This window comes from Terrapene carolina, unplaced genomic scaffold (genome assembly GCF_002925995.2).
Source record: "Terrapene carolina triunguis isolate 2854851 unplaced genomic scaffold, T_m_triunguis-2.0 Scaffold110, whole genome shotgun sequence".
NCBI classification, from domain to species: Eukaryota; Metazoa; Chordata; order Testudines; family Emydidae; genus Terrapene; species Terrapene triunguis.
This window is the reverse complement of record NW_020664461.1, coordinates 5,253,169-5,267,883: the sequence shown is the minus strand read 5'-3', so window position 1 is coordinate 5,267,883 and position 14,715 is coordinate 5,253,169. Positions and strand designations below refer to the sequence as shown.

Genomic DNA, 14,715 nt, shown 5'->3' with positions numbered 1-14,715 from the left:
CTAAGCGCTGCACCTAAGCGCTTGCATTTTGAAGGTTTGGGGGAGTTTTTCTCTTTGTTTAAAGGTGCCGACAACTAATCCTGAGTTGCTGTTTTGTTACTTGATTGTTTAGAGACTGACACCAAGCTTACAGCACAGGCTGCCAACCCTTGCAGGTGAGGGTGGAGAGCACCTGCAGTATCACTCATGGAAATCAGAGGGTTCGTGGCTGACCAGAAAATGTACGGGGTGGCATAGAAACATTAGGAGCTCTGACACCTCGCTGGCTCTCAGAGAGGGCGTACACCTATTGATCAGCGGTCAGAGGATCTCTCTCTCAAACGTAAAGCTGTCAGTGTTTTGTGATGTCTCTCGCCGGCCCTGCCACAAACTGCCCCCTCCAACCATTCTGAAACACGATTAGGAACACCATTCGGCTGTAACATAGTTGTCCTTTGCTCAAGGCACCGCGTGTAAATCAGGTTACAAGAGGGCGGGAGTAACAGCAGTAGAAACCTTTGTATACCAGGGAGCGAGCACTTAAGGGAGATGTGTTCCCTTGGTACAGTAGTGGGGTGAGGGGCAGGTTGGAGAGGGGGTGAATGGGTTGGGACATAGCCGGGGAGGTATGCCAGAGCTGGGCCTGTGGGACCCAGCTGATGTGGGGGAAGGCGGGCCTGGGTGGCTCAGTATACAAATTGCAGGAGATGATATGTACACCTACCTAAATGACTACTAACAACACAGCTTTTCCTGTTCAAAAACCCTGTGTTGTTGTTGTCCTTTAACAGCGGTAGATGGAATGGTGAAGGGTGATGGTGAAGGGTTGTAAAAGGAAGTGAACAGCGCGTACACTTTAGGACTGTGGGGTTGGCAGAGTAAAGGTCTGTGTGTTAATGAGGCATTGGGGCATTACTGAAAGAGAGTAGCATTAAGGTTGCATGGGCAACTAATTAGAGGCAGGCACAGCTGGGAAGGAACAGGGGGGGCCTGTAAAAAGCCCAGGAGCTGCAAGTAGCAAGGGGGGGGGCTGCAGGAAGGCAGGCTGCAGTTACTCCCTGAGAGGAGGGAGTTGGGAGGCTGGCGTACCCAGAGAGGGTGGGAGCAAGTGATGTAGGAAGAAGCCCAGGGAAACAGCAGCAAGGTCTAAGACAGTACAGGCCTTGGCTAAATGTTATAGGGTCCCTGGGCTGGAACCCAGTGTAGAGGGCAGGCCTGGATTCCCCTACCAGCCACTGGGGAGTAGCACAGGGCATTGGTCCAGAAGGATTATGATTTTCCCTGGAAGGAGAGGAACTTAGTGACCTGGTCAGAGAGCCAAGCCACAAACCGGAAGCTGCCACTCCGAGAGGGGGAGAGAGGCTGCAGACAGAGCAGAAGATGGGTAGAGACACCGCTGACGAGGGCGAAGCTCCTGGCAGAGCTGATCCCCAGGAGGCAAGGGGACTCCGTCACAGTGCCCCTGTGTCCTTGTAGTCCTGGTGACAGGAGATAGGATAGCCTGGAATGATGAGCTAATGATCTTGTCCATCTCTCATTCCTGCCTGGCTTTTTGTTACAATAGCGAAGCTTAACTGGAAAAGTAGCTGCCGTGCATTTGCAGTGACTTTTTCCGCCAGGAATTTCCAGTACAGTATGCAGCTGTATATACATGGTGCACACCCAGATATACATGATGAAAAGCACTGTTACAGTCGGTTGTCAGGTAAATAATACACCTTGGGATGAAATTCTGAAGCCATTCTCTCTTCAGTAAATAAGGGACTGTAATCTTCTGCAAGTAAATTTTTCCTCATCAAAATAATGGGAAAACTGTAATTATGATAATATAGTCCATACTAACCAAAGTCGAGGCATGCGTGTTGTCAGCCACTGAGGCAGGTTCTGTGCTGTTTCTAGCTTCCTTTGGGCACATCAAACTGGGGGGCTGACAAAGAGTTGGTCACAGGTCCCTGATTCTCTCCCCCAGCCCAAGTTAGAGCACCCTGGCCCTGCTATAACTTGCCTAGCTTGATATGGTCGCTGAAACACTATACCCGATGGGAATGGTTAGACACATCTCTCTCCATCCATTTCCACCCTCCCTGCCCTCAACACACCCCTGCACCAGCAGCTGTGGGGAGGGGTAACATAAGAGCCCGTTATGCCAACTTTTGTCTGCTGAGGACTCTTCATGTGGGCGGGATCTGCTCCCCCTCTCAGCTTTTAACAAGCATCATTGAAAAAGGAAAGAACTCTCCAACCAGTGTATCAGCGTTGGCCTAAACAGTCAGTACCTGACTTTTGCCCGTTTGTCTCTGCTGCAAATAAATACCAGAATTGGAATTCAGGTGTGACATCCTCCTGCATTGGTTAGAAGTGATGGAAACTATCTCTCAGTCAGTGCTGGGAGGGGTGGGGGAATTCTGTATTTCCCAAGTAGTAACCAAAGAGAGGTACTTTCAGTTTTTGGTATTTAATGTAACTCCATGCTTAAATTGCAGAGCACAGATAGATCTGATAAATCCTCCAGCGTAAATACTGAGCTAATTCTTCTGGCTGTTTAATCAGAGAAATATTGAATCTAATATTATTTAGATTACAGAAAAATTATTTTACCTGACTTCCAGAGATTCCAAGGTGATTAGCCTGCCTTCCCTGGCCTCCCACCAAAGTTACATGGGCTCTTCTACCATCCTTGGGCCTGCTGTGCATTGCAGAGTTGTCTTCCTCTCCTCCTAGAGCTGTCACGCAATCTGCTGTGTCCTACTTTTATGATTGTGGATTATCTTGTTAATGGATGCTTGAGTGGGTGCGACTCATTCTGTTCTGGTAGTTCATTAGATACTCCTGGCTTCTCTCCCCCTCCCAGTGATTTGTGCAGGCTCTTTCTGATTTCACCTGAATTTGTGGCTGCACCATATTTCAAGTGATATGGAATTCAGCCAGTCTTCCTGTGTGGTGGTTGTACTGGGATCTGAAAGTGGCTGTGTTGCATTTGTTTCCTAGCTTCACCCGCAGCTTTCATGCTTTTTCACAGCTTGCTTTTCAGTTTTGCATTGGTAGGCTGCTGCTGCTGTTTTAATGCTCTGAAATGAACAGATTTCTGGTGGGGTTTGTATAGAGTAGAACCTCAGAGTTCTGAACTGACCAGTCAACCACACACACCATTCGGAACTGGAAGTACACAATCAGGAAGCAGCAGAGACACACACACAAAAAAAAGCAAATACAGTGCAGTGCTGTGTTAAACATAAGCTACTAAAAAAAAACAGGAAAAGCTGCATTTTTCTTCTGCATAGTAAAGTTTCAATGCTATATTAAGTTACTGTTCAATTGTAAACTTTTGCGAGAACATCCATAATGTTTTGTTCAGAGTTATGAACATTTCAGCGTTACAAACACCTCCTCCACTCCTGAGGTGTTCGTAACTCTCAGGTTCTACTGCACTTGCTGGGAAATGCTCTTGCTGCACTCCATGCTGACTAGTGTTCCCTGTCAGGCCTCTAAATCTGTCCTCAACTCCTGCCTCTCTTGGGAGCTAATATTTCCAGAGTTGCTCCTGCATGGTAGCATGGTGACCTTTTCCTTCAGGGTGGCATTGTCTTAGCTGCAGGCCCGTGATTCTTCATCCAGAAAAGAACAAACTAGCTGTTGTCTTTCCCTAGCGGGAATGTTTCCACGGGCTTTCAGTCCCAGAAGTTAAGGGCAAGTTCTCTTTCATTTGTAAAAAGAACAGGAGTACTTGTGGCACCTAAGGGCTGGTCTACACTGCCGCGCTAGTTCGGCGGCTGGGGATCGAAGTTCCGAGTTCGATTTATCGCGTCTGGTCTGGACGCGATAAATCGAACCAGGAAGTGATCCCCGTCGACTGCGGTACTCCAGCTCAACGAGAGGAGTACCGCGGAGTCGACGGGGAGGCTGCCTGCCGCGTGTGGACCGCGTCTGAACCGCGGTAAGTTCGAAGTAAGGTATGTCGAATTCAGCTACGTTATTCACGTAGCTGAAGTTGCGTATCTTACTTCGACTTGGGGGGTAAGTGTAGACCAAGCCTTAGAGACTAACACATTTATTTGAGCATAAGCCTTCGTGGGCTACAGCCCACTTCATCGGATGCATGTAGTGGAAAATACAGTTAGTCTCTAAGGTGCCACCAGTACTCCTGTTCTTTTTGCAGAGACAGACTAACACGGCTGCTACTCTGAAACCTGTCATTTGTAAGTGGTTCTGGAGTGACGGTACTTGTTTGGCTTGGTGTGGCATGTCTCCTGGATCATTTGTATGTTTAGTGAATGGATATTTCTGATTAGAGAAGAAAAGAACTGCATCGGTTTCCAGTCTCTGTAAACTATTAAGTGCTATTTCACAACCTCCTGACCCATGTCTGCATTCTTGGGTTTGTGTGGTGGCTCAGATAGTAGCTCTGCTTGCCTAGACCAAACGAAAGCAGCCACCTATGTAGATGCCCCTTTATCTACTTTCACAACTCACCCGGCACATTCGTATACTCTCAGAGCCATACTTGTGCATCTGTATCTAAAATACACCACAAACACACTGGTGCAGCTCTACCTACATGCACATCTTTGCACCCATGTCTGCGTGAGCACCCACGCTTGCCTGTGCCCTCGCAGGTGTACCTCGACTTCCAAGAAAAGTGCTCCAGGCACTGCTGTGCCCACAGAGGCTTGCCAGAGTGCCAGTCCTGGCAAGCTTCAGTTATCCCAGACAAACCGGCTTGTGGTTTAAGTGATTAGGGATTAAATGCTTTGCTGCACATGTCTGTGTTGTCTTGCCGAGCAGCCCCTCTCTGCTATTTTAATCAGAAGGTCGTTGTTCTACAAGACGAACAATTTCGGCTCTCCGTCTACTAGCCTCTGCCCCAGCAGATTCTGTGTTAAGAACGTGGCAGTGGCTTGTTAGCATCAACTAAAACTCATTCTAACTTGGCTAGTTTCTGGCATCTCGGAGAGTTTCCTGCCTCGCTGTAACTAAGCTCACCTGGCAGGGCTTTCTAACCTGCTGAGTGGGCAGTGAGTTGCAGGTTTGTGAAGTGCCACAGTTGTTTCAAAACACCGTTGGGTCCTCTGTGGGTGGATTCCAAGGTAGTAATAAAACCTGACAATAGACCTACAGTTGTTTTCCTCCTGAGAGTATGCAGTCAGCACTTGGGCAGTGAGTCCCCGGAGCCTCCTACAGAAAGTTATTCCTCCCTTGGTTCACATTTGTGTGTCTCTTGTTTTGTTTTTCAGGTTCTCCAAGCCAGCACCAATGTTCTTGGATGATTCCTTCAAAAAGTGGGCACGGATCAGGGACTTTGTACCTCCCTTTGGAATTAAAGGACAAGGTATGATGGGACTGTATGTCAGTGGGAGAGCAGATATGGTTGTGCAGTCAGTAAATTGGCCCTGCAATTTTGTTTTCCTTTGTAAACGCAGAGTGGTTTGATCTGTTGTGCTGTGGTTTCTTTCCAGTTTGAATATGGAGTACATATGCATGCTCTGAGAGACCAGCACGGCACAGCCAGAGCGTATGCCGCAGAAGCTGGCATTTGCGAGCACAGTTAAGACCCCAGTGAGAATCAGAGTGCAGCAGTGGCAGTGTTATGCAGAGCACTCTATTAGTATATACAATATTCCAGTGTCACTAAGGATGTTGGTTTGTAGTAATTTGGCTGGCAGCAGCAGCTGAAATGCCCCTTCAAGCACCAAACTGATTTGAAAATTATTCTAATTGGCCATTGACAGAAGGGCTAGTAGCGCTGCTCATGGATAGGTTTGCAGAGCCCTGGCGTGACCACTGGCTGATGATTATCTCCGTATACGTGCCTACATCGTTAGGCTACTTGTGGGTTCCCTGAGGATCCACAACGGACCCAAAAAACCCCACTCAGATACCACAGTGATGGGCTTAGTATAAGAAAAACAGAAAATGTGACCCTTATCATTAGCTTTTATTCATGTGGCTGAGATATTTGGAGCCGTGTGACCAGTGGTAGAATATACTGAATGCAGTGAGAAGAGCGCTTCTCTCTGTGGGATAGTAATCAGGTCTGAAATGTCCTTGTTGGAGATAAGGCAGGGCGGTCATACGAAAGCAAACTGGGGCCCTGGGCACATCATCACATGGTGATGATGGTGGGGCACGGGTCGATTCCCATGGCCCTTCCCAACCATTTGGAGTGCTGGTGGCGGGGTAGCTCCCCTCCTCCTTCCTGAGAAAGGCAGGCATGGGCAGGGAAGCATGGACAATTAACTACCCCTGCAGCCAAGGTGTGTGCCTGCTTGGGTGAGTGGAACAGGCCTGCTTTCATTCTTCTCCTTCCATGCCACAGTTCTCTGCCGGTGAGGTGTTGGTGTGCATCTCCTCCCCCCGCCCTGAGCAGTGGATTTCTGGATTAACACCCCATTGACATGAATGGAGCAGTTCACATCTCTGAGCTATCATTTCAGATTGTCGGCAGACCCAGGCAGATGTTGCTGCATCACTTACATGTGGGTCACATTTTCAAGTTTTTTCGCAACCATGAGGGCTAGAAACTTCTTTTTCCCTGCTTAAAGTTAAAGCTTTAGATTAGATTCTGATGTAACTGCGAACTGGGGGGGTCTTAGGCATGGCCCTAGGGTGCCTGTGTCTTAGTCGAGCCTTGGAGGCAGGTTCAGTTAGCTGAACGTGGCAGTAGTAGGAACAAAAAGTCTCTGATCAAAGCTCAGACTGTAATGACCAAGTTCTTCTGTCTCGCAATGTAGTCCTTCTCCCCTCTGGTTTGTATGTTTCCCTCCCAGCTCAGTGAGAAAGTGATACTGCTGGGTAAATCAGCCAGAAGGGATTGCTGCAAAGGGCATTAGAAGCGACAGTGGAAGCACAAGTGGAAATGCTACATCAGGCACAAGAGAAGGGATCTTTGCTTTAAGCAGACACACGAGGTGTACAAGGGCAGGGGCAGGCATCCTGACCAGGCTGGGGATGAGGTTTGAAGATTACACATGACTGCAGCCAGGCCTAATAAAACTCATTTTGCTAAACTGAATCCAAATGGAGAAACTTGCCAGAGAGGGATGACTGAGTAGCTTTGGCAGCCTTTGCTCTGGGTTTCCTGGCTGCTGCCAGCTTGTGTCACCACCAGTGTTATGTAAATCTGTTGTTTTATATTGGATTTCCTCAGTTAAGAAGAGAAATGAGAAATTGCCATTATTTAAATGGCTGAGAGCTGAAGCAATGGGACGGAAACAGCTGAATGGGTTTTTTTAATGCCCTCCTGGGACTAAACTTTGTGCCAAGTTTCAGTCTAGAGCAATTTCTGTGTGTGGGAGGGATGAATTATAAATCTGTGTAAAGCGGGGTTTCTAATGGCTGTGCTGACAGGCGCAGAGTTCTAGCGATGCGAATGGCGCCCCTTTCGTGTCACACGTCACTTGGAATTCGTGCATCAGTCTTTTCTAGCCATCCCACGGGACACGTTCTGGATGAATTGAGTGACTTGATGATGGGATCAGCACCTCATTAGGGCCTTCAGTCAGAGCCCGTCTAATGATATCCAAACAACTGACCTAGGCAGGCAGTGTGGAGATAAGTCACCGTGCTTGTGCAAGCTGAAGACTGTCAGAGCTGTGCTGTGCGTGGGAAAGACAGAGCAGCCTGGGTAGCTCAGGAAATTAGGAGGAGATATGCGTACGTTCAGAGGGATGGGGTGGGGTTCTCTTCGGTGTGGTAGGAAGCCCCTTAATGCTGAGAGTTGGAATTTCCCTACAAGATGTACCTTGTGAAAGGTATTGGGTGTTTATCGGCACCAGCTCCAGCTAGGCTGAGGTCGGAAAGGTTTTATTGAGGACTTGTGAATCTCATCATGATCTAGTCCACGTGCGGGAGGCTTATTTTGTGAAGTAATGTTACAGGAAGGGTTTGCTGATCTACTACTCGGGGCATTCCTGGAGATTCCTACCCAATAGTTACACTCTGATCTAATTACTTAAAGGTAATGATGCAATGGAATCAACGGTTCTTCAGGCAGAACCCTCCCATTCTACCTTGTATTATTGAAGCTGCTTTCTGTGTTCCAAGCTTTGAACTCCAAAGGGCTTTTGAATTCATGGCCTTTTGTTCAGTGCTTGTGTCTTTGAAATGAAACTGGTAGCAGACCCTGTTTCACCTCGTCTCTGGTTTATTCATTAGGGTTCCAGGCAGGAGCGATCTTGCAGAGTCCTGTTTACAGAGCTGCACTGTTTTGGGGTAACATGTCTGTACAAAGTGAGAGTCAAAGGCTAGAATTGGGTCAGAAAGGCACAGGCCAGTGTTACAAGCTCTTTATACGCTATCACAGCAAGAGAAGGCAGCATGCTGATTATTCTGACACCGTTCAGGAGGACCAGTAAGATCCCCCTTTCCTCAGGGCTTTGCTTCTTAATTTGGCCATTGGCCTGTGAGGAGGGATTTCACAACCAATGGGCTGAGTCGCATCGAGAAGAACAGCTGCACATAAAGGTCCCCAAGGTGAGTGTAGCCCTGAATAGGTGAGGACCTTCAGAGACTGGGTGTGGCTGTGAGCCAGACAAACAGTGAGGTCCATCATATGTTCTTCATAATCAAGTGGTGAGGCACTGGGTGCCCACCTACCCTGCCAGGAATCCCTGCAGGCTTGGCAGTTTGCAGTGCAAACTTTCCTGGGGATCAGTTACCTGCTAGGTAAGAGAAACGCACTTGCAAACAGGATAAGCTGCTCAGTAGTAGGCTCGCCATGAATAGTCCCTGGAGCAGGAGGTAGTAGACAAGAACTTTTTCACCTGAGGTACACAGTTGAAAGTCATGTGGTGAGCTTTGCTGAACAATGAGCTACCAGTTCTTTTATACACGTCATTGGAAATAGATTTCAGAGTAGCAGCCGTGTTAGTCTGTATCCGCAAAAAGAACAGGAGTACTTGTGGCACCTTAGAGACTAAATCTGTTAGTCTTTAAGGTGCCACTGGACTCCTCGTTGTTTTTATACAGTGTCTAGGTTTTCTCTTAAGGGTATTTCCCTCCAAGCACTAACTGAGTTCAGCCCCGGGGCTTATTTTATGAAGGAACGAGGCGATCACAGCACAGGGCGGGATGGTTCCAGGAATCCTGAGCAGTTTAACTCTTTGCGGGGTTTTCAGTTGAAATTTCTTCTTTCTCTTTGTACAAGTTTCTGGCAGCACTCCTCTGTTGGCATGGAAGGTTATACTGGGCTGAGTGTGCATGCAGTGTCAAGGGCCCTCTGGGGTTTCTCTGACATGTGCACTGCTTTATGGGCAGGATTCTTCAGTGAACAAACAGTGCAAAAAGGGCTTACAGCACCAGAGAGACTAGTTTCAGAGTGGTAGCCGTGTTAGTCTGGATCAGCAAAAACGAGGAATTCTTGTGGCACCTTAGAGACTAACAAATGTAGGTGCCACAAGGATTCCTCGTTGTTTTTCCAGTGAGACTAGTAACACTAGAGGAATCCACCTCTCTCAGCTGGGTTATCTGGAGTATAGAGGGACAGTGAGCAAGATCGGAGGACTCCCTAACTATTTTTGGAAATCTCAATGAATAGCATTTGTCACTAGATGCAGCTTAAGTTGTATAAAAAGTGATTAAGCGGAGAAGTGTGGCTAGTATCTGTCTGTGGTCTCTGATGTGAGAAAGGGAGAGTTAACAGGCTTCTTTGCTGGACTTCAGTTTACACTGTGTCAAATGCTTTTGGCTTAAAAACTAAACAAACAAAATGTAATGTGTTAATCTCTCCGCCTGTATTTAGCCAGGCAGGAATCGTGTCATTGTTTAGCCGTAATTGCCGCTCTTCAATTATCTTTGTTTCCTCTGGAGCGTTTTTTATGCTGAGGGCCTGCTTTGCTGGCACGAAATCGGCTCGCCTTTTGAGGTGATATCTGTTCCACTGGGCGGGACGGTCCTGTCACCAGCCCAGAATTTGCATTCCGCTCTGGGATCTAAAAAGTGATTTTTTTTTCCAGCTGTAATAAGAAAATAGGAAGTTCATCTTGATGCATCTCGGTTTTGTTTAATGTAAAATACAGCAATAAGAAGGGGACTTGCTCCCTCCCCGTGACGAGTGACAGCTGGAATTAGTGACAGATTGAGTGACAAAGAAATCTAAGGCTTTGCCTGGGCACACAGCCTAATTGCTGGCTTCTGCAACAGTTAATTGTCCTTCCTGTGCCTGGCTGTATGTTGGGAGGTTTTCCTTGGTGTGTCAGTGCATCCGGGAGGAACTCTGGGTTCAGAGCTGCCCAGCTCCTTGCTGGTTTTGATCTGACTAGAAAGCTCTGCTCTCTCCGTGGAAATAGAGGGTTTGTCTACACATCAGTTAGACACCCGCGGGTGGCCCGTGCCAGCTGACTCATTGCCGTGCAGGCTGCTGGGCTCAGACTGAAGCCCAGGTTCTAGAACCGTGCGAGGTGGGAGGGTCCCAGAGCTGCCCAAGCCCGGAAGTCTGCACTGCCATGAACTAGCCCCGCGAGGCCAGGTCAGCCGGCATGGGCCAGCCGGGGGGTTTCTTTGCAGTGCAGGCCCACCCCTAGAATTCAAGGGCAGGCGAGAGCTAGCCCACCAGAGCACCATCGGAGAAGCTGGCTCCCCCTTCCTTCTCCACACACTCTAGTTGCATAGCAGTGTCTCCGCCACATCTGGCTTCCTGGCATGAATCATGTTTTATCTCTGTTGATAAAACAGAGTCACTTTGACATCAAAACCAAAATTTACAATGGACCAAAATATTTCTTCCCCCTCCCCAGGACTGTGCCTCCATAGAAGTTACAGTGGTGCATGCAGGAAACTTACCAGGCTTTTGGGAGGGCCATCTCATAGCCAGGTCTCTCTTCCCTGTTTCTCTCACCTCTCCAGCTGGGTAGGAGGGTGTCTTTTATATTTATTTGCTGGGCAGGTTCTGTTGCACTGCTGTCTGTCCCAGGTCGAGCCTTTTGGCCCTGCTTGAATCCCCTCTAACTAATAAAAAAGAAATGCAAGGATGTGACATCTTTAGATCTGTCCAAGAAGAACTTGGGATTGTGAGCCACATTAGCTGCTAACACATAGTTGTTTGTCCTTCTCTGATGATTGGTTAATGCAAAATTCTGAGTTAACCCCAAAATTAGAATTTTTCTTTGGACCAAAACTGGGAATTGCTTATTTCATGCAGATTTCCATGTGATAAAAGTTTCTCTTTCCCCAGTTCAGCTAGTTGATATGGCCACGAGAAAGGAAACTTTTAAATGAATAAGTTGAGGGCAAGAAGCAAAGGATTCTACTGGAGTACAGGCACTGGCTTTTGATTACTAAACGAGGACTCCAAGGTGAGGTTCTTTTGTGACTGTTGGGGTTAAAACAATAGATCTCCCTGAACAACCTCTGGAGAAGAGGAGAATCTCTTTGCGGAGTCCCCTATTTCAATCAAGGCTGGTGCCTTGCACAGTAGTGGGCTTCTCTAAACCCGATGAGATTTTTCTGAACAACAGTCAGAAAGAGCAGGGACCAGCTCTTGGGTGAGGTCTCAAACCCTGAGTCCATAGTTAATCAGCACTGCTGGAGCAGTTTGTGTAGTGGGGGGCTGAGAGCCATTGAACCCTGTATACAATGGAAACCACTTCAAGCCAGGGGGTGCGGCAGCAATCCCCACACCCCTAGTTCCAGCACCAATCTAATCCAATGACTCGTGAGCTCCGAATTAAAATTCCTCACGGATGTGTCTCTGAGGGACTAAGACGTGGATAATTCCCCCCTTTTCAGTCTGCTCAGGAGAGAGAAACTCTCACACTCTCCTGCTGACTTTTACGAGGTCTCCCCCCCCCCCCCCCCCGCCCCCAAGGGAAATGTAACCTCCTGATGCTTTTGTGGGCCTTAGAGGGATGAGAGGAGGTCAGACATTGAGATGTGGTGGATATGGTTTCAGGGTCACGTGATGCTCCAAGGCAAACAGAGAGCCCAGTGGCTAGTCTAAAAATCTCATTATTTTTATTTTTAAGGTAATCTTATAATTTTTGGAGCCTAACTCATGACATCTGAATGCTCTGGGGTTAGCAATACTGGCATCGGGACTTGCTGTTCAGTGAGGAACGTGACTGACGGGGACATACTTACTGCAAATTCTCTTCGTCACTTTACCAGAGAAGAGTGCAGGAAAGGCCTGAATCGCTCACTGCCAAGGCAGAAACTGGCACCTGGGAGAGCCATAGGTGACCCCTACTGGGTCAGACATGTTCAGCTTCTCACTGACCCAATAATAAAGATTGCTGAAGTTCACTGGTCAGTCTTGCTGATGCAGCAGTGAAGTTTTCTGCCTTTCCACGTAAATAACCTCGATGGAAATGTTAGTCAGACTCAGGCTGGTTCTCTCTGTGTGGTCATTGCCTGCCTGTTTCCTTACTATTTACTTTTAGCTTTTTCCAGAAGCCTGCAAACTTCAAGGTCAACCTGAAGTCAAGTCCAGAGAAACTGTGCAATGCTGCCCTGCTTTTGAATCTTCTGATATCTGGAGACAAAACCTGGCAGAATATATCACAGCAACTCAGGGTTCTTAGATAATATCTAGCGAGGATGGAGCAGCTGGAAATGCAGGGAGCTTGCCGAGATGGCTTTGGGTTCAGTGGCTGTGCCCTTCAAAGGATGCAGAGACTCAGTTGCAGAATCATTGCATTGTTTGGAAATGACACACGACTCGGGTGTAGCTCAGTGGAGGGGCAGGGAGCTCCAGGGAGGTAGAGGGGAGATTCCTTGAGTAGTGCCAGAGGGAAGTGAGGGATGAGTAATCAGGCTTCATAAACAAATGCAGCTGGTCCAAAGGGCTGTTCCTGTGTTTCTTCATTCTCGCTCCCCTGGTGTCACGCAGCAGCCTCTGCATCCCCATGCTGGCAGGAGCAGGGGTGCATCTCTGGCTTCCTTGGGAGGTGAGTCAGAGGCTGTCGAGCAAACAAGACGGCTAAGGGGTCGGGGGAGCTTAAGCTTTTAAGAAAGGAAGAAGCTAGTTTACGAGGCGTGTTGTCTGGGAGATGCAGCATCACATGGACACACTTGGCGTGGAAATGTTTCCAGCAAAGGCATTTGAAGGGCCCAGGCTCCTATTATCTGTGAGTAGAGGTGCTCATGAGGGAAGCCCCCACTGTGACGTGTGGCACTCCCAGGAGTCTGCAAACACCCACCGCATCCCTAAGCACAGTTGCATTGCCCAGGCCATTGGAGTATAATTGGCTGGCTATAGCTGGAAGGAGGGGGTTGATACTGAGTAATTTCCTCCACGCTGCCCTGGCGTTTGACTGCCCACGTTTCATGGGAGTCGCTGAAAGCTGTGACCATCAGATGCTGTTTGGTGACCTGTGTGAAACAAGTTTGGTGATTTGAGTCGGGTTCCCAGTGGGAAGGTGTGTGCTTCACAAACCCATCAGAGCTGTTAATACGTACGGGTCCTTTTGTTGGCAGGCTGAGGAGAGAGGCCAAGCATCGAATGGGTTTTGGAGCATGAACTCCCCTTCCACCTCTACAGGGCAGGGGAGAGGAATGCTGAGCTGTGTGGTGATGCTGCCCATGCTGTGGGCACAGGCGTTCAGTCTAAGGGTTAAATGGAAAGTGCTAGGGAACCTTCCCATACGTGGATCTACTGCTCCTGCTCTTCTCATTTTCTTTTTTTGAAATAGCCCAATATTAAAGCAAGGGGCGGAGGCAGCTAAAGCCCTTCACAAAATGAATACGCAAGAGTAACCAGGAACAGATCCTCCACATGTGCTCTCTGAAATCTACTGCCCGTGCACTGCTCCAGTCTGTGATTCCCCATTCCTTGCTGGGTTGAATTCAAGTAGATCAAGCTTCCTTCTTGGGCCTTGTCTACATTTGAGAAACTTACCATGCTAAATATCTAGTGTCACATCCACACACAAGTGCTCTGAGTGGTGTATGTACATATCCGCTCCAGTTTGGACTAGACTTGCTTTCAGCAGGTCTAAATATTGGTTTAGTAGAAACTACTCCAGTCTGCACCATTTTAGTACCAGTGTGGATGGCCTTAGAATAGTTCAGATAGCCCTGCCACCACTTTCCCACAGTCTAGATTGGCCTCCAAAATCTCCCAGAATCCACTGTTTCCTTTGTGTCCATAACACTATCGGGGCGTGCGTGTCCTCTGCGCCGGTGCTGGCAGTACCTGTAGGCGCAGTCCTGCCCACAGCTGAGCTCCTCGTGCTGTAAAGTGAGAGGATAAATAGCAGAGTTGCCCCGCCCCTCCTGTTCCTTACCGTCTGTGGTCAGTGATTGGAGCATTTGTGTTCCCTTCTTGTCTGTCCTTTTCATCACTCGATGCTTTTAAAATCTTTATTTTAGTTTAGTTCTTTTTAGTTTTTTCCCATCAGCAGGGCCTCCAGGCCCTGCTCAGTACCGGGGAGCCTATGCCAAGGTCTCTGCGTTTTAAACCTTGCTCAGGCTGCAGAAAACCTATGCCTGTCAGTGACTCTCATTCTCACTGTCTCAGGGCTTAGGCGAGGGTCACATTGGAGACAGGTGCCTCGTTTGTCCTGTTTCAAATGCAGGGAGGGGAGGAAGGAGTGTCTCACTTACATCCTCATGGAAGCTGCCCTTGCACTGGCATCAGAAGCCCCTTGGTCATCCCAGGTTCGTTCTTTGACTGCCTCCCCGTGTGCCCCCCAGCTTTGCCTGCAGACAAGGAGAGCCCTGTCTGCGACAATCTCATTCCAGGCCCATGGCTTCAGAGCAGCCCCAGCCTCAGACGCACAAGAAGAAATGAGTATTGGGCTCTTC

General features: G+C 48.4%; 1 protein-coding gene across 4 annotated transcripts in view; it reads left to right on the top strand.

Annotated features, from left to right (window-relative positions):
- Positions 1–14,715, top strand: part of ST3GAL3 (ST3 beta-galactoside alpha-2,3-sialyltransferase 3) — a 333,313-nt gene that overhangs the window by 220,171 nt on the left and 98,427 nt on the right. For all 4 annotated transcript variants that reach the window (XM_026651916.1, XM_029911606.1, XM_026651917.2 and 1 more), the window contains one exon: positions 5,211–5,305. In XM_026651916.1, the coding sequence (XP_026507701.1) occupies positions 5,211–5,305 (95 nt within the window). The remainder of the gene's footprint in view (positions 1–5,210; positions 5,306–14,715) is intronic.